Genomic DNA, 21735 nt, shown 5'->3' with positions numbered 1-21735 from the left:
TTTATATTTACATTTTATATTTATTATGTAGTTATTTTATATTTATTTATATTTACATTTTATATTTATTATGCAGTTGTTTATATTTATTTATATTTACATTTTATATTTATTATGTAATTATTTTATATTTATTATGTAATTATTGTTACATTATATATTTATATTTACATTTTATATTTATATTTAAACATATTACATTTATATTACATTATAAACATTTCCTTATATTACAATCATCACCCACATATAGATAAAAAAATCAGTCCCTAATTATTTCTCTTAGCCTGAGTCCTGTACCTCAAAATGCCTCCAGAATATTTCCCTTGAATATTGTTCTACCACCTAAAACTCAACATGTTTCCCCACTTCTCTTCCTATAATACAAGTCCCTTTCTGTGTATATACACAAATAATAACCAGTTACAGACTATAAACTTAGAGAAAATCCCATTTTTAATAGCAATAAACAAGATTAAATACTCAGGAATAAACATAATAAGAAATGTGCAAAACCTAGATGTGAAAAATTTAAAACACACCTGAAAGCCAAAAATGTAGACTTGAACAAATGGAAAGACATTCTCTGTTCCTGGATAGGATGACTCAACATTATAAAGATGTCAGCTCTCCTTAAATCAATTTATAGATTTAATGCAATTCCAATAAAAATACCAACAAGCTTTTTTTTATGAAGTAATATAAGTTGATACTAAAGTTCATGTGGAAAAATAAACATGAAAGAATGTACAGGGTAACATTCCAAATTTATGAGAAAAGAAAGACATTGATGAAGATGAACTACTTAGTGTAAAAAGGAAGGAGATTTTAAGAAAATAAACATTTATCTGCTAGCTTGTACAAAAGAAACATAGGAAGGATAAATCAGAAATAATGAGATACAAGGAGTGGATGAAAGTGAGTGGAGACAATGTGTACTATGAATGAGAGGAGCTGACATTTCTCTGTGACTTCCTTTTATATTTCTGTGACTCTTATAACCATGGTAATGCTTCACAAGCTCATCCCTTCCCAAAACAAATAATTGAAATAAGCCAAGACTTGGGGATAACCTCAAATAGAACATGAAGAGCAATAAGTGAAACTAAGTGTATTAAATGAATAACATAGTCACACTGAAATGTGTGGCGAAGAAGAGAACTAACCTAATTAATCTTGGAAAAATAGTTTTTTGGCTATAAACTATAATGCTTAAGCCAAAAGTCCTGCACAGAAATGTTGTACTCAACTTAGTAAATTTATTTCCCATGGGGATATGGGTTTGCAATTCGGAAAGTACTTTATATGTACACTGTGTATGTGCATATGTTGGTTGCTAGTTGTGTCCGATTGTTTGAGACCATGGACTGTAGCCAGCCAGGCTCCTCTGTCTATGGAATTCTCCAGGCAAGAATACTGGAGTGGGTTGCCATTCTCTTCTCCAGGGATATATACACTATGATTGAACAAATAAGAAAATATATTGCAGATAATGAGAGCCAGACTTCTCTATGTCAGATAAGGATGTTACAATAAGGAAAGCAGGGAATGTGGTGGGGGTTGGGGAAACCTTCCTGGTGGTCTGGTGGTTAAGACTCTGCACTTCCAGTGCAGGGAGTGTGGATTTGATCACTGGTTGGAGAGCTAAGAGCCCACATGCTGTGGGGCTTGGCCAAACAAATAAGGAAAGGGTGATAGGCTAAAATGAAATTTGGATTAAACTTGAAGGTATCCATATGAACTCATGGTTTTATATATATATATAATATATATATTTAATATATATACATATGCATTGTGAAAATAAAGGAAACCTTATTTTAAATGATGTGAGGGAGCTCTCACACTCTACCATTTGCCATTCCTTGCAAGATGCCAACAAGAAGAAACTTGTTTACACCTCAGCAGAAGGTGGAAAGATTTTTCTTTTTCCCTAGCAACAGGCTAGCCAATGAGAAACCACCACTCCCAGCCAAGAAGAAGCTACCACCACCCTGAACTTCTGCTCTCCTCCAATAAACCTGCATGGCAGACAACCCCTCCTAACCTCCTCCTCTGCACTGTAAAAGAAGATGGCCTCTACTGTGTTCTCTAGACTTGCCTATGGTTCTCCATGGTTTGCATGTCCCGAATGCAATTCTTCTGCTATTCCTTTATAAACTTCACTTTGCGGGCTAAATCACTAACCCTTTTGTTTTAAGGGTAGAATATATATATTTGCTGTTTGTTACTCTGTCGCTCAGTCATGTCCTACTCCAAAGAGTAGGACCCTATGGACTGCAGCATGCTGGGCTTCCCTGTCTGTCACCATCTCCATGCTCAAACTCATGTCCATTGAGTTGGTGATGCCATCCAACCATCTCATTCTTTGTCATCCCCTTCTCTTCCTGCCTTCAATCTTTCTCAGAATCAGAGTGTTTTCTAATGAGTCAGTTCTTCACATCAGGTGGCCAAAGCATTGGAGCTTCAGCTTCAGCATCAGTCCTTCCAATGTATATTCAGGACTGATCTCCTTTAGGATGGACTGGTTGGATCTCCTTGCAGTCCAAGGGACTCTCAAGAGTCTTCTCCAACACCACAGTTCAAAAGCATCAATTCTTCTGCTCTCAGCTTTCTTCACAGTCCAACTCTCGCATCCATACATGACCGCTGGAAAAACCATAGCTTTGACTATATATATACATAGATTGTATATGGGCTTCCCTGGTGACTCAGACAGTAGAGTCCGCCTGCAATGCAGGAGACCTGGGCTCTATCCCTGGGTTGGGAAGATCTGCTGGAGGAGGGCGTGGAAACCACTCCAGTATTCTTGTCCAGAGAATCCCATGGACAGAGGAGCCTGGCAGGCTACAGTCTATGGGGTAGCAAAGGGTCAGACACGACTGAGTGACTAAGAACATAGCACATAGACTATATATATAGTCTCTCTCTATATATATATATACACATATAAATATGAATGAATAGTTTTAGAAATAAATATAGGTGTGTGCCTGGAAAATCCCATGGGTGGAGGAACCTGGTTGACTACAGTCCATGGGGCCGCTAAGAGTCAGACATGACTGAGGGACTTCACTTTCAGTTTTCACTTTCATGCATTGGAGAAGGAAATGGCAACCCACTCCAGTGTTCTTGCCTGGAGAATCCCAGGGATGGCGGAGCCTGGTGGGCTGCTGTCTATGGGGTCGCACAGAGTTGGACACGACTGAAGCGACTTAGCAGCAGCAGCAGCAGTATTACTATACACATATTTATTTCCTACCTGTATCCACCAAATGGGTCTGAAAGCAATAATGGCTCAGTAGTATTGGGCATACGTAGCAACCAGATGTTGGTTTCTAATTACCACTCCACTAAAAGGAATCAGGATTTCTTGGGAAATTATTGATTCTATGACAGGAGCAGGAAAAATGCAAAATGAGCCTGGAACATCTTCTAGCTCTCGAAAATAAGGAAATGTTCAAAAATTGATAGTAAGTGAAAGTGAAAGTCACTCAGTTGTGTCCGACTTTATGCAACCCCATGGACTATACAGTCAAGGAATTCTCCAGGCCAGAATACTGGAGTGGGTAGCCTTTCCCTTCTCCAGGGGATTTTCCCAACCCAGGGATCGAACCTAGATCTCCCACATTGTAGGTGGATTCTTTACCAGCTAAGTCACAAGGGAAAAAATTGAAAGAGGCATTTTGAAAAAAGACACAGGAATCAACTTGAAAGATCTACCAATAGCCAAATCTGGGGAAATTTGAGCAACAAAATAAACAACGATAGCTTGAATTTTAGAATAAAATTAATATTCACAAATCTATATGATAAAGATGAAAAATTGAATAAGTAAAAGGAGAGAAAGCACAGCTTTCTTTTTTTTTTTCCAGAAAATGAAAATGTTTATTCCTTACTTTCTTAAAAAAAATTTTTTTTTAATTGAAGGATAGTTGCTTTACAGAATTCTGTTGTTTTCTGTCAAACCTCAACCTGAATCAGCCATAGGTATACATATATTCCCTCCCTTTTGAACCTCCCTCCCATCTCTCTCCCCATCCCACCCCTTTAGGTTGATACAGAGTCCCTGTTTGAGTTTCTTAGCCATACAGCAAGTTCCCGTTGGCTATCTATTTTACATAAGGTCACGTAAATTTCCATGTTACTCTCTCCATACATGTCACCCTCTCCTCCCCGCTCCGCATGTCCACAAGTCTATGTCTATGTCCCCATGTCCACAAGTCTATGTCTGTTTCTCCACTGCTGCCCTGTAAGTAAATTCTTCAATAACATTTTCCTAGATCCTGTATATATGCGTTAGAATAAGATATTTATCTTTCTCTTTCTGACTTACCACAGCTCTTTCCTGAAGTAGGATACTATTTACAAATGTGGGAGGAAAAATAAAACCAGAAAATCATTACTAGGCAAAGATCAAAGTAATAATCGTTGCAGGCAAGAACAATCAATAGATATCAAAATTAGAGACAGAATTTTGTAGAGTCTCAAAGTATCTTCCACAATGTACTTATTAATTGCAAAAAATGTAACTGTATAGTGGAGAAAACTCACAGATAGTATCTTAACCAAGTGATCAAACTGAAGATGACTAGTAATAAGATGTATTGATGTGTACCCCTGATATGATGTACTGAAAAAGACACAGCATCAGTTCTGGGCAACTCTTGCCAAAAACACATAACCTCAGTTTATCATGGAAATATCAGAGAAACTCAAATTGAGAGACATTCTACAAGATAACTGGTGAGTATTTTTCAAAAGTGTCAATGTCATGGAAGACAAAGAAACCAGAGAAGCTGGCACACACCGGAGGAGACTAGAGATATGACAACTAAATGCGTGTGAGATCCTGGACCAGAAAAAGGAGGTTAGTAGGAAAATTGGAGAAATTAGTATAGATCTGTAGATTAGCTAATGGTATTACATCACTGTGTTAATTTCCTGGTTTCAGTAATTTTATGATGTTTTATTTTACATTTACAAATGCACATACATTTTGCAAATATATAACATTTGCAAATATAATTTTGCATGTACATAAAATACAAAATTATCTTTTACCATAAGATATTAACATTAGAACTAAATTAACAATAGAAATGAATAGAGTCCCAGATGGTGCTAGTGGTAACGAACCCGCCTGCAAGTGCAGGAGACATAGAGATGCGGGTTCAGTCCCTGGGTCAAGAATATCCCCTGAAGGAAGGCATGGCAAAAAGTACAGACAAAACTAAATAGAAGATCTCAGCAAAGTTCATGTGGGTTCATGTGAACGACGGGGCTCAGTGGCAAAGAGAGAAATATTCAAAAAAACTTTGCAGAGAGAAAATGGGAAACACTTCCCTGATTGGTGAGAAGTGCTGCTTTCCAATATCAGTTGTTTTTATTCCTTTTGAGTTCCTGTGTTTTATTTCTGGAATACTATTTTTAAAAAGGGGAAGCTGGTAAGATATCAAATGTTTTCTGCTGAAATTTGAACTGACCAACAGCTTAACATGGTTGCTTTTAATTTTGAAATGTTTTCACTTTATCTAGAAAGGAAAAATATAATGAATTCCCATGAAGAGAAGCATGTTGTGCCCCTAGGACTGTGAAGTTCAAGCATATGCCAAAACAAAGATTGTTCATTACCCCTGCAAAAGCTATTCGATAAGCTTTAAGATTACTGAAGGTGCACTTTATACCAGCCTGGGTAGTTATTTTTTTTCAGACATCTAATTTCAGAAAGACATTTGGTATCCTGGTAAGGGCATCATTTCACTTACCCTGAAGAGTTGTGGTAGCTATGGCAACACAGCGACTTAAAACATTTCTTAGGTAACATTTCTTGCCTATAACTTTCAATGGGTTTAGTCACTCATAATGCTTATTACACTGTGTTCAAATGGCTTGTTTGTTTGTCCATTGTCTCAGCTGGGTCCATCTCAATTAGGCTGTAATTCAGAGCAGACTCTGAATCTTCTTCACCATGGTATCTCCGTGATCTTGTTTAGGGCCTAACATTACAAAATAAGGTCCAATAATTATCTGATGAGTGACTAAATCTCATGAATGAGTGACTAAATCTCACTCTGTAACAGAGATTCTGATTTGACAAAAAGGCAAAGGAGAATAGTGGTGGCCGTGTTGATTGACATAATCTTATAGATGCCAAATGTGTATCAGAGGTGACCTATTTTTCCACCGTGGGAACCTTTTTTCCAAAGTGTCTCCAACTGTTCAGGGGTCCTTTTAACTGTCTGCTGTCTTAGGCCCCTCTCTTTACCAGTTGTTGGTGACACACATGTTGTAGACACACTGGCTTCAGTCTCCTTAATCACCATCATCAACTCTTTAGCTTTGTTTAAGGATTATAAGGTAAAATATGATAACTCAGGTAAAGTTTAAAATCAATGCCAAACCATCATCAAAAGCAAGAGTGTCTATAATTGGTCTACAAAGTTTGCTAGTTTTTCTCTGTTCAACACATAAATCAGTATTTGACATCAGGAGTCACACTTTGAGTTATGTCTTGTCCAGGTGTATACAGCATTGACCAAGGACACACAAGCAAACAATAATGTATTTTGGACATTCTTCTGTCTGCATGTATTCTTCTCTCATTACCACAGGAGTGAGTCTCTGCTATGGAAAAAGGGGCTGGTTCAAGGCAGGTTCTCAACAGTATAATTAGGGCTGCGGAGACCTATGCCATGCGAGGCCTGGATGTAGACAGGTCAGAGGGCTTGCCATATTAGCCACCTTTAAAAAAGTTCTACTCAGTGTGATAAAAGTACTTATTTTTCTAAGTGGTAAAAGTGGCATAAAAGTATAGAAAAAAATCAAAATACCATCCCTTTATTATGACAGCTTTATTACATTTAGAAATCCCAGCCAGTTTTTTTTTTTTTTTTTTGTACATATTTTTACATAATGGGATTCACAATAAGGGGCTTCCCTGGTGGTTCAGAATGTAAATCTGCCTGCAATGTGGGAGAACTGAGTTCGATCCCTGCGTGGTGAAGATCCCCTAGAGAAGGAAATGCAACCCACTTGAGTATTCTTGCCTGGAGAATCCCATGGACAGAGGAGCCTGGCAGGCTACAGTCCATAGAAGCTCACAGAGTTGGACAGGACTGAGGCGACTTCGCGAGCAAGCGAGTGAAGTTTATGGTTACAATGATTTAGGACTGAGTTAGCTTATCACATTTATGTGAAAGTAATCACTACTTTTACATAAATATAATAATGTCATGATAAATTATATAAATAATAAACATAAATTGTTGACAGTTTCCTCAGCTCTTCCTTTGAGTTAACACAATCATCTGAATTTCTCTCCCCTTCCCTCACCTCAGAGGCTGTAGTTAAGGCATCATTACATTTTATTATCCCCTTTGCGGAAATAAAAATTACCAAAGAGCTTAAATGACTTTTCTAGTTTTAACACTAGCAGTGGCAGCCGCAGCATAGGACTCTTGGGTCTTCCTGTAGGCTGTGGTACTCTGATTTTGGCTCCTGGCATCTTTTCTTCCATTTTGCCTTCTTGTAACAGGTCCCATTTCTCCCTGGCCTGGTTGATCATTGAACCCATTCACCTGGACAAAACATTTAATCCAGAGATGAGAAAGAAAGTGCAAGTGAAAGTCACTCAGTCATGTCCGCCTCTTTGCAACCCCATGGACTATAGAGTCTATGAAATTCTTCAGACCAGAATACTGGAGTGGGTAGCCTTTCTTTTTTCCAGGGGATCTTCTCAACCCAGGGATCAAGTCCAGGTCTCCTGCCTTGCAGGCAAATTCTTTACCAGCTGAGCCACCAGGGAAGCCCAAGAATACTGGAGTGGGTAGCCTATCCCTTGTTCAGCAGACCTTCCCAACCCAGGAATCGAACCGGGGTCTCCGGCATTCCAGGCAGATTCTTCACCAACTTCTATCAGAGAACATACAAACAATTATCATTCTTTCCTGGGATTAACATATGGAAGCTGGGGCTGCCAAACCAGGAAGATGTCATGTTAGTGCTGCTGGCAGCTGTTTTTCCTGCCATCTGTGAGGTGTGTCTTCAATTAAAAAAATTAAGCTGAACATAGATGAGAGGTGGTGAGACAGAAAGCTGAAACACTAAGTTCCTGGCTCCTATAGCTCTTCATTTAGTTATGGGAATTACCCTTGCATCTTTTTTGCCACTATGAAACAAAATATTTTATCTTTCTTATGTTAGGTTTAATTGTGCTTATATAATTCAGAACCAGAAAAGTCCTAACTCAGTTTCTGTAACCATAGGTAAGACATTTATCCACCATAAGAGTACTTTCAGTAGATATGATTAAAAGACTCAGCTCCCAATAATAACAAAAAGCTATGAAAGTGAGGTAGGGGCTTCCCAAGTGGCTCAGTGGTAAAGAATCTGCCTGCCAATGCAGGAAACGAGGCAAGAGTTCGATTTCTGGGTTGGGAAGATCCTATGAAAGAGGAAATGGCAACCAACTCCAGTATTCTTGACTGTGAAGTCCCACGGACAGAGGAGCCTGGCGGGCTACAGTCTGTTGGGTCCAAAAGAGTCCAATGAGACTGAGCATGTGAAAGTGAAGAGATGTACATATTCTGCAGAATTTTTTGGAAATTAAACATTTTAATTTCTTTTGATAATCAGTTAATGTTTGTAGAATCCAGGCCCATTAGAGTTAATAATGGAGTTATTTCCTAAAGTGTAGTTTGACAGACTTGCAGTTCATGTGAGGGTGTGCTAACTTAAAATGTAAAAGGGTGGGATCAGAAAGTGAGAAAAAGTTAATTAAGAATTTTACAGTACTGGATTGGTCATGATTTCTTAGGAATTAAACAAAGTGGGGGAAAGAGGTTGAGAAGGATAAGAACCAATGGCTGTCACATTTCTGTACCCTTTAAAAAATGTCTTTATAATATATCAGATTGCTTATAGTGGTCTACAGTTCCATTGTTTTTAAAGAATGAATTTGTTAACAGATGAATAGAAAAGCTCTGGGGCATAACATGGGTACCTTAGTGTTTTTTTTAACTGTATTAAAGTTAGTTGATTGATTAATCATAGTTAATTCTGTTGATGGGATTGGGGGGAACTAACTTGATAAAAAAAGGCCTGAATTTATGAAATCATTGTAAATAGTATAATTTTGAAGAAATCTCAGCCCCAAATTTTCTCTTACAGGCATTTTTGATAAAAGAAAATGTTTACATTTAAAATATTAACATTCTATTACATAAAAATGAGGATAAAGTGCTTTAGTACTTTAATCTTAATAAAGCATATATTCACTATGATTACCATGTATTTTTTTATTTAACATGGTAATATAAAATTCAGATTAGAGACATGAAAATTACATGACAGAACAGTTTTGCAAGAAAAATGATTTTATTAGAGCAAACAATAAGGCTGTTAGTGTCATGCATTAATATTTTATTTTAAACAATTATGTGATTAACCTTTTAGTAACATATGAATTCCTTAGCACTTTTTTTAAACCTCATTCTTAAAAATTTCAGTGGCTTGTTTTCTTGTATTTTTATTAATCATGGTGATCTTAAACAGATCTTCAGTTTTAAATCTGCCAGTGTTCTAATACAGATGCATAAGTATATTTTATCCAGTTGGCTATTTATTACAAAGACAACTTGTTTGTGGGCACTGTCAGGACATCTGCATTTTATTGGATTTAATTTTCAGTAATAAAGACCTCCCACATTATAGATTCTTTCCAGCCCAAATTAGCCTGTGTGGGAAGCAAAGAACCATCAGTCAGGGAGAAAAAGTGAATCCATATGGCACCAATGATTCAGTTTCTCTGGCTACAGTGAAGAAAGAGTTGAGTATAGACAGTTTCCCCCAGCAGATCTTTTTTTTTTTTTTTTTTTTCTCAAAAGCTTGCTACAAGATTGGTGTCAGTCCCAACCCAAAGCCTTTTAGCTAGCCCAGCTCATCCATGTACCATGCATCTAGCCATAGACACCTAACTGAAATTTCAAGGGCGAATTCTCCTTCCTCTAATACTTCTGTTTCTCTTATATGCATGCCCAGTCCCTGGCTCTCACCATGCTCTTTCATTTTGGGGCTCACTTCTGCCTTGTGGACTCATTTTTGCCCATCCAAATTCTTAGTGCTTTCTCAGGGCTTTGATTCAGGTTCCTAAACAAGGTCTATAATATGGAGAAATCTTTAAAAAAAAAAAATCATTGCGTCAAAAAGCAGTCAAAACATTCTATCTTCAGCTTTAAAGGTGACAAACTAAACCTGGTAATAGAACTTGAATAGATGATGGATATTCTTCACTTTTAAAAGTTATATATAATTCTCTGCTGTACAGAGAACAGACAGGAACCGAAAGATTTTCTTTCAATTGACACTTAAGTACCTGGAACAGTTCATTTCTCTTGGTCAGTGTCACTCATGGGATGAAGAGGAGGAAACTGGGCATAGCATACACTTTATTATCAGTGTTAACTCCCTCAGCACAAGAGAAAGAAAGAAAAAAAAAGATAGCGCTAAGTCGTGTCCAACTCTTAGGATCCCACAAACTGTAGCCGGCCAGACTCCTCTGTCCATGGGATTCTCCAGGCAAAAATACTGGAGTGGTTTGCCATTTCCTTTTCCAAGGGATTTTCTCAACCTGGGAATTGAACCCAGGTCTTGTGCATTGCGGGCAGATGCTTTAGTGACTGAGCTATGCAGGAAGCCCAAGAGATAAACCTATTATCTCTACTTCTTGGCAATTCTGAATCTCAGCCAGCAAGATGCTGCTGCTTCTTAAACACTGCTATGTTTATATCCACGTGAGTTTTTGGTAAGTTGAAATTTAGTTTAGCAAGTTTCCTGGTTGCAGAGGGTGATATTGATGTGTGTGTATGTGTGTGCTCAGTCACTTTTGCTACTGCTAAGTCGCTTCAGTCGTGTCCGACTCTGTGTGACCCCATAGATGGCAGCCCACCAGGCTCCCCTGTCCCTGGGATTCTCCAGGCAAGAACATTGGAGCGGGTTGCCATTTCCTCCTCCAATGCGCGAAAGTGAAAAGTGAAAGTGAAGTCGCTCAGTCGTGCCCCACTCTTAGCAACCCCATGGACTGCAGCCCACCAGGGTCCTCCGTCCATGGGATTTTCCAGGTAAGAGTACTGGAGTGGGGTGCCATTGCCTTCTCCGTCAGTTGCTTTAGTCATGTCAGTCGCTTCAGTCATGTCCTATTCTTTGTGACACTATGGACTGTAAGCCACCAGGCTCCTATGTCCATGGGATTCTTCAGGCAAGGATACTAGAGTGGGTTCTCATGCCCTCCTCCAGGGGATCTTCCTGACCCAGGGATTGAACCCACATCTCCTACATCTCCTACATTGCAAGTGGATTCTTTACCACTGAGCCATGGGGAAAGCCCACAAATGTTACTTTATCCTTAAAAAAAATTATCTACTGTAGTGAGTAGAATTGTGTCCCTTCTCTCCCACAATAAGATAGGTAAATTTCTGATCTCTGGTACCTGTGATCTTATTTGGAAATACGGTCTTTGCAGATGAAATCAACTTAGGATGAGGTCATCTTAAATGAGATGGGCCCTAATCCAATGACTGGTGCCCTTATAAGAAGAGGGAAATATACCCACATAGACACACAGCCTCTTGCCTATTGATGAAAGTGAAAGAGGAGAGTGAGAAAGCTGGCTTAAAACTCAACATTCAAAAACATATAACCATAACATATAACCATAAATTGGGTGGCATCCAGTCCCACCACTTCATGACAAATAAATGGGGAAACAATGGAAACAGTGACACACTTTATTTTCTTGGGCTCCAAAATCACTGCAGATGGGGACTGCAGCCATGAAATTAAGACTCTTTCTCCTTGGAAGAAAAGCTATGACAAACCTAGACAGCATATTAAAAAGCAGAGACATTCCTTTGCCAATAAATTCCGTCTAGTCAAAGCTATGGTTTTTCCAGTAGTCATGTATGGATGTGAGAGTTGGACTATAAAGAAAGCTGAGTGCAGAAGTGATACTTTTGAACTGTGGTGTTGGAAAAGACTCTTGAGAGTCCCTTGGACAGCAAGGAGATCCAACCAGTCCATCCTAAAGGAAATCAGTCCTAAATATTCATTGGAAGGACTGATGCTGAAACTGAAACCCCAATCCTTTGGCCACCTGATGCAAAGAACCGACTAATTTGAAAAGACCCTGATGCTGGGAAATATTGAAGGCAGAAGGAGAAGGGGATGACAGAGGATGAGATGGTTTCATGGCATCACTGACTCATTGAACATGAGTTTGAGCAAGCTTCGGGAGTTGGTGATGGACGGGGAAGCCTGCTGTGCTGCAGTCCATGGGGTTGCAGAGTCGGACACGACCATGTTACTGAACTGAACTGAGACACACAGCAAAAATGCATATGATGATGGGGGGTGGAGATGTGAGTGATGTGTCTACAAGCCAGAGAAGGCCAAGGATAGCTGACAGCCCCCAAAAGCTACAAAGAAGCAGGGAAGAATTCTTCTTGGCAGCTTGGAGAGAAAGCATGGTTCTGATGACACCGATTTCAGACTTCTAGCCTCCACATATTTGAGAGAATAAATTTCTATTGCTTTTAGCCACCCGATTTATGGTTATACGTTGTGAAACTAATATACTAGTCAAAGGAGCAGAACTATGGACCAAAAACTGTAAGAGAGCTATGGAAGCATAAAGAAAGAAGACATTGCTTTCTAAATGTCATGGACAGTAATTCTCAGAACATCATGTTTCTTTGCAGAAACTTAGTAAGCTATCTGACTTTTAAATTAACTGTGATTTTTAAAAATTGAGGTATGATTGACATAGTAGTAGTAGTGTTAGTTGATCAGTTGTGTCTGACTCTTTGCAACCCCATGGACTATAGCCCACCAGGCTCCTCTGTCCATGGGATTCTCCAGATAAGAATACTGGAGTGGGTTGCCATTCCTTTCTTCACAGGATCTTCCCAACCCAAGGGGCAAATCCTGGTCTCCTGCATTGCAGGCAGATTCTTTACTGTCCTAGCTATGAGGGAAGCTCTATGATTGACATACAACATTATATTAGTTTCAGATGTACAGCATAAAGATTCAAAATTTATATGTATTGTGAAATGATCACCACAATACATCTAGTTAACATTTATCATTCTATGTAGTTACAGAAGTGTTTCTTGTGATGTAAACTTGTAGGATTTATTCTCTTTAGTTCAGTTCAGTTCAGTCACTCAGTTGTGTCCGACTCTTTGTGACCCCATGAATTGCAGCACGCCAGGCCTCCCTGTCCATCACCAACTCCTGGAGTTCACTCAGACTCCCGTCCATCAAGTCGGTGATGTCATCCAGCCATCTCATCCTCTGTCGTCCCTTTTACCTCCTGCCCCCAATCCCTCCCAGCATCACAGTCTTTTCCAATGAGTCAACTCTTCACATGAGGTGGCCAAAGTACTGGAGTTTCAGCTTTAGCATCATTCCTTCCAAAGAACACCCAGGGCTGATTTCCTTCAGAATGGACTGGTTGGATGTCCTTGCAGTCCAAGGGACTCTCAAGAGTCTTCTCCAACACCACAGTTTAAAAGCATCAATTCTTTGGTGCTCAGCTTTCTTCACAGTCCAACTCTCGCATCCATACATGACCACAGGAAAAACCATAGCCTTGACTAGCCGGACCTTTGTTGGCAAAGTAATGTCTCTGCTTTTGAATATGCTGTCTAGGTTGGTCATAACTTTCCTTCCAAGGAGTAAGCGTCTTTTAATTTCATGGCTGCAGTCACCATCTACAGTGATTTTGGAGCCCAGAAAAATAAAGTCTGACACTGTTTCCACTGTTTCCCCGTCTATTTCCCATGAAGTGGTGGGACCAGATGCCATGACCTTCGTTTTCTGAATGTTGAGCTTTAAGCCAACTTTTTCACTCTCCACTTTCACTTTCATCAAGAGGCTTTTGAGTTCCTCTTCACTTTCTGCCATAAGGGTGGTGTCATCTGCATATCTGAGGTTGTTGATATTTCTCCCGGCAATCTTGATTCCAGCTTGTGTTTCCATATCTGAGGTTATTGATATTTCTCCCAGCAATCTTGATTCCAGCTTGTGTTTCTTCCAGTCCAGCATTTCTCATGATGTACTCTACGTATAAGTTAAATAAACAGGGTGACAATATACAGCCTTGACGTACTCCTTTTCCTATTTGGAACCAGTCTGTTGTTCCATGTCCAGTTCTAACTGTTGCTTCCTGACCTGCACACAAATTTCTCAAGAGGCAGATCAGGTGGTCTGGTATTCCCATCTCTTTCAGAATTTTCCACAGTTTAGTGTGATCCACACAGTCAAAGGCTTTGGCATAGTCAATAAAGCAGAAATAGATTTTTCTGGAACTCTCTTGCTTTTTCCATGATCCAGCGGATGTTGGCAATTTGATTTCTGGTTCCTCTGCCTGTTCTAAAACCAGCTTGAACATCAGGAAGTTCACGGTTCACATATTGCTGAAGCCTGGCTTGGAGAATTTTGAGCTTTGCTTTACTAGCGTGTGAGATGAGTGCAATTGTGCGGTAGTTTGAGCATTCTTTGGCATTGCCTTTCTTTGGGATTGGAATGAAAACTGACCTTTTCCAGTCCTGTGGCCACTGCTGAGTTTTCCAAATTTGTTGGCATATTGAGTGCAGCACTTTCACAGCATCATCTTTCAGGATTTGGAATAGCTCAACTGGAATTCCATCACCTCCACTAGCTTTGTTCGTAGTGATGCTTTCTAAGGCCCACTTGACTTCACATTCCAGGATGTCTCTGGGTCAGTGATTACACCATCGTGATTATCTGGGTCGTGAAGATCTTTTTTGTTCAGTTCTTCTGTGTATTCTTGCCATCTCTTCTTAATATCTTCTGCTTCTGTTAGGTCCATACCATTTCTGTCCTTTATTGAGCTCATCTTTGCATGAAATGTTCCTTTGGTATCTCTGATTTTCTTGAAGAGATCCCTAGTCTTTCCCATTCTGTTTGCATTCATCACTGAAGAAGGCTTTTTTATCTCTTCTTGCTATTCTTTGGAACTCTGCATTCAGATGTTTATATCTTTCCTTTTCTCCTTTGCTTTCGCTTCTCTTCCTTTCACAGCTATTTGTAAGGCCTCCCCAGACAGCCATTTTGCTTTTTTACATTTCTTTTCTATGGTAATGGTCTTGATCCCTGTCTCCTGTACAATGTCACGAACCTCATTCCATAGTTCATCAGGCACTCTATCAGATACAGTCAGCAAAAACAGGACCAGGAGCTGACTGTGGCTCAGACCATGAACTCCTTATTGCCAAATTCAGACTTAAATTGAAGAAAGTAGGGAAAACCACTAGACCATTCAGGTATGACCTAAGTCAAATCCCTTATGATTATACAGTGGAAGTGAGTAAATAAATAATTAAACATTAATGAAACATTAATGTCTGTTCATGGACCAATCAACAGTAGCTGAATAAAGGAAATTAATGTGGATTTGAAATCTGGGCTTGAGCGGACTCCCTGGGCAGGCAGTTGAACATTCCTAAGCCTGTTTCTTTACCTGTAAAAGGGCAATAAGATCTCACTGGGTTGTTTATAGAGGATGAAATGAAATAGAATACTGTATATATATTATAAGTCTGGTATTCAGTGGACGCTTAGGAATGCTACTTGCCTTTATCATATCGTGAAATCTAAAAAATACAACCAAGTAGTGAATGTAACAAAAAAAGGCTCACAGATACAGAGAACAAATTAATGGTTACAAGTGAGGAGGAGGAAGGGGCAATACAGGAGTGGGAGTTTGGGAGATAGAAACTACTGATGTAAGATACGCTACAGGGGATAAGTACAACACAGGGGATATAGCCAATGTTTTGTAATGTAAATGGAGTTTAACCTTTAAAAATTGTATGAACATAAAATTTAAAGGAAATGGCAACCCACTCCAGTAATCTTGTCTGGAAAATCCCATGGATAAAGGAGCCTGACGGGCTACAGCTCATGGGGTTGCAGAGTCGGACACGACTAAGTGACTGAGCACATAGAATCATGGGCAAACAACTGCCTCTTGTTTGAAATCACTTTAACAACAACAACAACAAAAAACTTATTTGCTTACAAAAATTTCGCTTGGAAAGGAAACTGAAAACTTCTGGGGTACACCCGCCCACCCTGTACGCCAGAGTCGGGAATCAAATACTCGTCTCTTCTCCCTCTCCCTTTCTGGGGTGGCCCCCAGCGGCCGGGAGCCCGGGGACAGGAAATGCCAAAGAAGGCGGAGGCGGGGCCAGCGGAAGCGCTCGCGCGCCGCTGTCAGCTGCGCCGGAAGTTCCTGGCCAGGCCTGGCGGTAACCTTGGAGTCTCAGCCGGTGGTGCTGCCGCCGCCGTCGCCGCAGGGGTGGGCTTTGGGAGTCCGAGCCTCAGCCGGAGCCAGGCCTGTTAGGTGCCAGGAGCCGCCGGAGTTGCGCGGGAGTTCGCTGAGGATCTCGGGGAGCAGGAACTGTGGGCGCAGGGCCGCCCAGCCGACATGTCTCTAGTTGCGGAAGCCTTGGTCTCCCAGATCGCAGGTAGCGTGTGTGGCCGCGGACCCGGACGGAGGCGGGGGCCGGCGTGGGGTAGTCATAGGGAGCAGTGCGGCTTTAAGCACTGCGGCTTTCCCCCAGGCTTGCAGCATTAGACGCAGAACCCAAGCTTCGGGATAGAGGTGGGCACTGACTACCATCTCCTGGATGAGCAAACTGAGGGGGAGAAACCTGGCTAAGGTCAGCCTGGAGGAGTGGGAATCCCATCCGTTTTTCCTGGGCGGTGCTTTGTCCAGCTACCCATTGGGTCTGGAGGTGTTGGGATAAGTGGAGAACGCTGTGGGCTGGAATTAAGGTGGGAGGCGTGGCCATATCCGAGAGCTTCAGAGTTAAGTGGTGGGGCAGCCTCCGTGTGGAACCTGAAGTTTAAAGTGCTTGTCACTAATGAGTCGCCATTGTCATTTGAGAGGCCAATGAGCAGCACAATATTGCCATTTGCTAGGTCTCCAGCATTCACTGACCCATTTTTAAGGCTGCATGAATTTTTTGAAACACCTTTGACTTGACGGACTGAACATGACTGTTGTAAATAGATTTACAATATATTTTGAAACTTTCTGTTATTGAATATATTTCTGTTATCGAGGTTCTTATTTACTGTAGTGAAAGATACTAAATATTGTTCAGAAAGTAAGAGACTATTGTAGGTATAGGTTGATGGGTTAATCTTTAAATGGAGTTAGTCTTAAATGTCCTAGAAGTATTTTCATTGAGTACGGTAAATATTCAGATACCAGGATACTTAGGTACCTTTGCAATAAGGTAGTATTTTTGAAATGAAAAGTATTGAATGTCATGGAATTTGCCAAAATGTTTTTCATTACATTTGTGTTAAAATTCATTTCTTTTTTCTTTTTCTCACTCAAAGACATTGTCTTCTAAAAGTGAGGGAAGCCCCCACTGGATTGCAAGCTTCTTGAAGGCAGGAATGATATTTACATTGTTTCTAGTATCTTGAGGACCTGTCAGTTGGTGCTCAATAAGTATTTGTGACCTGAATCAATGAATAATCTTGAGATTTCAAGCAATGATTATTTGTTTTTACTGTTCATGTTTTTTTAAAAAGTTATATCATGAATGTAGATTGCTATATTAAAATATTTCACAGTGTATGCTGATATTGGTATACAGTGTGCATGTACCCTAATGTGTGATTTCTTAAGGAAAAAATGAATATCTTTTAATCAATTTGGAACTTTGCTTCAATTACTGAAATTTAGGAGTTTCTATGAATTTGATCAGTCTGCCATCTTAGCTATTTGGGGTGATTACTCTAGGAGGAGGCATTTATAGATGGATAATTTAATAAGTGGTGTTGGGACAGCTCCTACATTATGACACTGCAAGAATAAATTCTAGATGGATTAAAAATTTAAGTGTAAAATAAGAATAAAAACCAAATTGTAATAAAATATTAGGAAAAATATAGGTGATGTAGTGTAGGATGCCTAAGCAAGACACAGTTCAGAGTACATGGAAGAAAAAATTAACAGAATTTTTGCAGATACATTTTAAAAGCTTCGTATGATGAGGCACATAAATTTCTACAAGTCAATAAGAAAAAGGCAGACCAACAGAATCAAAGATAAAGAATAAGAACAGACAGTTTACTAAAGGGGAAATGCAAATCAGCAGTGAATATATGAAAAGATGCCCTCCATCACTAATTTCCACCCAGTCAGATGGGCAGAAATGAATACAATAATTTTTAGTACTGACACTGGCATGGGGAAAACAGTTGCCCTCAAAGTATTGGGGAGTCTGTAAGAAACAGCTGCTTTTGGGGAACTTAACATAGCAATATTTATTTAAATGCTACTGCAGATGGTGATTGCAGCCATGAAATTAAAAAAAACTTACTCCTTGGAAGGAAAGTTATGACCAACCTAGATAGCATATTAAAAAGCAGAGACATTACTTTGCCAACAAAGGTCCGTCTAGTCAAGGCTATGGTTTTTCCAGTAGTCATGTATGGATGTGAGAGTTGGACTGTGAAGAAAACTGAGCGCCGAAGAATTGATGCTTTTGAACTGTGGTGTTGGAGAAGACTCTTGAGAGTCCCTTGGACTGCAAGGAGATCCAATCAATCCATTCTAAAGGAGATCAGTCCTGGGTATTTATTGGAAGGACTGATGCTAAAGCTGAAACTCCAATGCTTTGGCTACCTCATGCAAAGAGTTGACTCACTGGAAAAGACCCTGATGCTGGGAGGGATTGGGGGCAGGAGGAGAAGGGGATGACAGAGGATGAGATGGCTGGATAGCATCACTGACTCGATGGACATGAGTTTGAGTGAACTCTGGGAGTTGGTGATATTCAGGGAGACCTGGCGTGCTGTGATTCATGGGGTCACAAAGAGTTGGACACGACTGAGCGACTGAACTGAACTGAATTGACTCAGAAATTCTTTATGGGATTTATCTGATAGAAATAGAAGGGCCAGTATTTAAAGAAATATACAACTGTAGTAATTGTAGTATTATCTGTAATAGCAAAAACCCAGAGACATCCTAAATATATGTTAAGTTACAGCATGCGTGGTCAGTTGTGTCTGACTCTTTGTGACCTCATAGCCTGCCAGACTCCTCTGTTCATGAGCTTTTCCAGGTAGGAATACTGGAGTGGGTTGCCATTTCCTACTCCAGGGGAATTCCCTCATCCAGGGATCTAACCCACATCTCTTGTGTCCCCTGAATTGGCAGGCAGAGTCTTTATCACTGCGCCACCTGGGAGGGTATAGTTATGGCATGCCCACATTATTACAGATACTAAAAATATAGAAGTATAGCTGTTAAGCTTTCCTGGTGGCTCATTGGTAAAGAATCTACCTGCCAATGCTGGAGACATGGATTCAATCCCTGGGTTGGGAAAATCCCCTGGAGAAAGAAATGGCAACCCACTCCAGTATTCTTGACTTGGAAATCCCATGGATAGAGGAACCTGATGGGCTGCAGTCCGTGGGGTTGCGTAAGAGTCAGACACGACTTAGTGACTAAACAACAATAGCAACATAGCTGTTAAGCATATTGGCTGAAGACTGATTATCTTAAATATTAATAAAAACAAGTTTAAAACTGTATATATATAGTATGAAACTATATATATAGAGTATGAACTATATATATAGTATATATATATAGTATGAACTATTTAAATAAATGAATTCTGTGTAAATAAGTATATATAATCAAAAAAAAAATGTAGGAGAATACTCAATTTTAACTAGTAATTTCAGAGTAATAAGGATAGTGTGTTGGTGGAGTGAGAATATTTTACTTTTAAATTTAAATGGTTGTAATTATAAAAATTTGGAAGGTTATATTTTGGCAACAGCAAAAAAAATGATGGCTAACATAATTTATATGAAACCTTGTATTTGACTAGTAAGTGTGACTAAAATTCAGCAACTATTTACAGTATTCTGCTTCTTGTCACAGCTATTTGTAAGGCCTCCTCAGACAGCCATTTTGCTTTTTTGCATTTCTTTTTCTTGGGGGTGGTCTTGATCTCTGCTTCCTGTACAATGTCAAGAACCTCCATCCATAGTTCATCAGGCACTCTTGTCTATCAGATCTAGTCCCGTAAACCTATTTCTCACACTGTATAATCGTAAGGGATTTGATTTAGGTCATACCTGAATGGTCTAGTGGTTTTCCCTACTTTCTTCAATTTAAGTCTGAATTTGGCAATAAGGAGTTCATGATCTGAGCCACAGTCAGCTCCCAGTCTTGTTTTTGCTGACTTTATAGAGCTGCTACATCTTTGGCTGCAAAGAATATAATCAATCTGATTACAGTGTTGGCCATCTGGTGATGTCCATATGTAGAGTCTTCTCCTGTGTTGTTGGAAGAGGGTGTTTCCTATGACCAGTGCGTTCTCTTGGCAGAACTCTTATTAGCCTTTGCCCTGCTTCATTCTGTACACCAAGGCCAAATTTTCACAAATAGCTATGAAAAGAGAAGTGAAAAGCAAAGGAGAAAAGGAAAGATATACCCATTTGAATGCCGAGTTTCAAAGAATAGCAAGGAGAGATAAGAAAGGCTTCCTCAGTGATCAGTGCAAAGAAATAGAGGAAAGCAATAGAATGGGAAAGACTAGAGATCTCTTCAAGAAAATCAGAGATACCAAGGGAACATTTCATGCAAAGATGGGCTCAATAAAGGACAGAAATGGTATGGACCTAACAGAAGCAGAAGACATTAAGAAGAGGTGGCAAGAATACACAGAAGAACTATACAAAAAAGATCTTCATGACCCAGATAATCACAAAGGTGTGATCACTCACCTAGAGCCAGACATCCTGGAATGCGAAGTCAAGTGGCCCTTAGGAAGCATCACAACGAAAAAGCTAGTGAAGGTGATGGAATTCCAGTTGAGCTATTTCAAATCCTAAAAGATGATGCTGTGAAAGTGCTGCACTGAATATGCCAGCAAATTTGGAAAACTCAGCAGTGGCCACAGGACTGGAAAATGTCAGTTTTCATTCCAGTCCCAAAGAAAGGCAATGCCAAAGAATGCTCATACTACTGCGCATTTGCACTCATCTGACATGCTAGTAAAGTAATGCTCAAAACTCTCCAAGCCAATCTTCAACAATAGTTCACGTGAACCGTGAACTTCTAGATGTTCAAGCTGGTTTTAGAACAGGCAGAGGAACCAGAGATCCAAGTTGCCAACATCTGCTGGATCATCAAAAAAGCAAGAGAGTTCCAGAAAAACTTCTATTTCTGCTTTATTAACTATGCCAAAGCCTTTGACTGTGTGGATCACAATAAACTGTGGAAAATTCTGAAAGAGATAGGAATACCAGACCACCTGACCTGCCTCTTGAGAAACCTGTATGCAGGTCAGGAAGCAACAGTTAGAACTGGACATGGAACAACAGACTGGTTCCAAATAGGAAAAGGAGTATGTCAAGGTTGTATATTGTCACCCTGCTTATTTAACTTCTATGCAGAGTGCATCATGAGAAACACTGGGCTGGAGGAAGCACAAGCTGGAATCTAGATTGCTGGGAGAAATATCAATAACCTCAGGTAAACAGATGACACCAGCCTTATGGCAGAAAGTGAAGAAGAACTAAAAAGCCTCTTGATGCAAGTGAAAGAGGAGAGTGAAAAAGTTGGCTTAAAGCTCAACATTCAGAAAACTAAGATCATGGCATCTG

The 21735-nt window shown here is 39.8% G+C and overlaps 1 protein-coding gene across 3 annotated transcripts in view; it reads left to right on the top strand.

Moving 5' to 3' along the window:
• The first annotated feature begins 16265 nt into the window (after positions 1–16265).
• Positions 16266–21735, top strand: part of MTX2 (metaxin 2) — a 76195-nt gene continuing 70725 nt past the window's right edge. The window contains exon 1 of one of the 3 annotated variants that reach the window (XM_055572140.1): positions 16266–16553. In XM_055572140.1, the coding sequence (XP_055428115.1) occupies positions 16514–16553 (40 nt within the window). In that variant the 5' untranslated portion in view covers positions 16266–16513. The remainder of the gene's footprint in view (positions 16554–21735) is intronic. The other 2 variants (XM_055572139.1, XM_055572141.1) reach the window with 2 other exon arrangements.

The sequence above is a fragment of the Bubalus kerabau genome, chromosome 3, assembly GCF_029407905.1.
Source record: "Bubalus kerabau isolate K-KA32 ecotype Philippines breed swamp buffalo chromosome 3, PCC_UOA_SB_1v2, whole genome shotgun sequence".
NCBI classification, from domain to species: Eukaryota; Metazoa; Chordata; class Mammalia; order Artiodactyla; family Bovidae; genus Bubalus; species Bubalus kerabau.
This window is presented reverse-complemented; position numbering and strand designations above follow the sequence as displayed.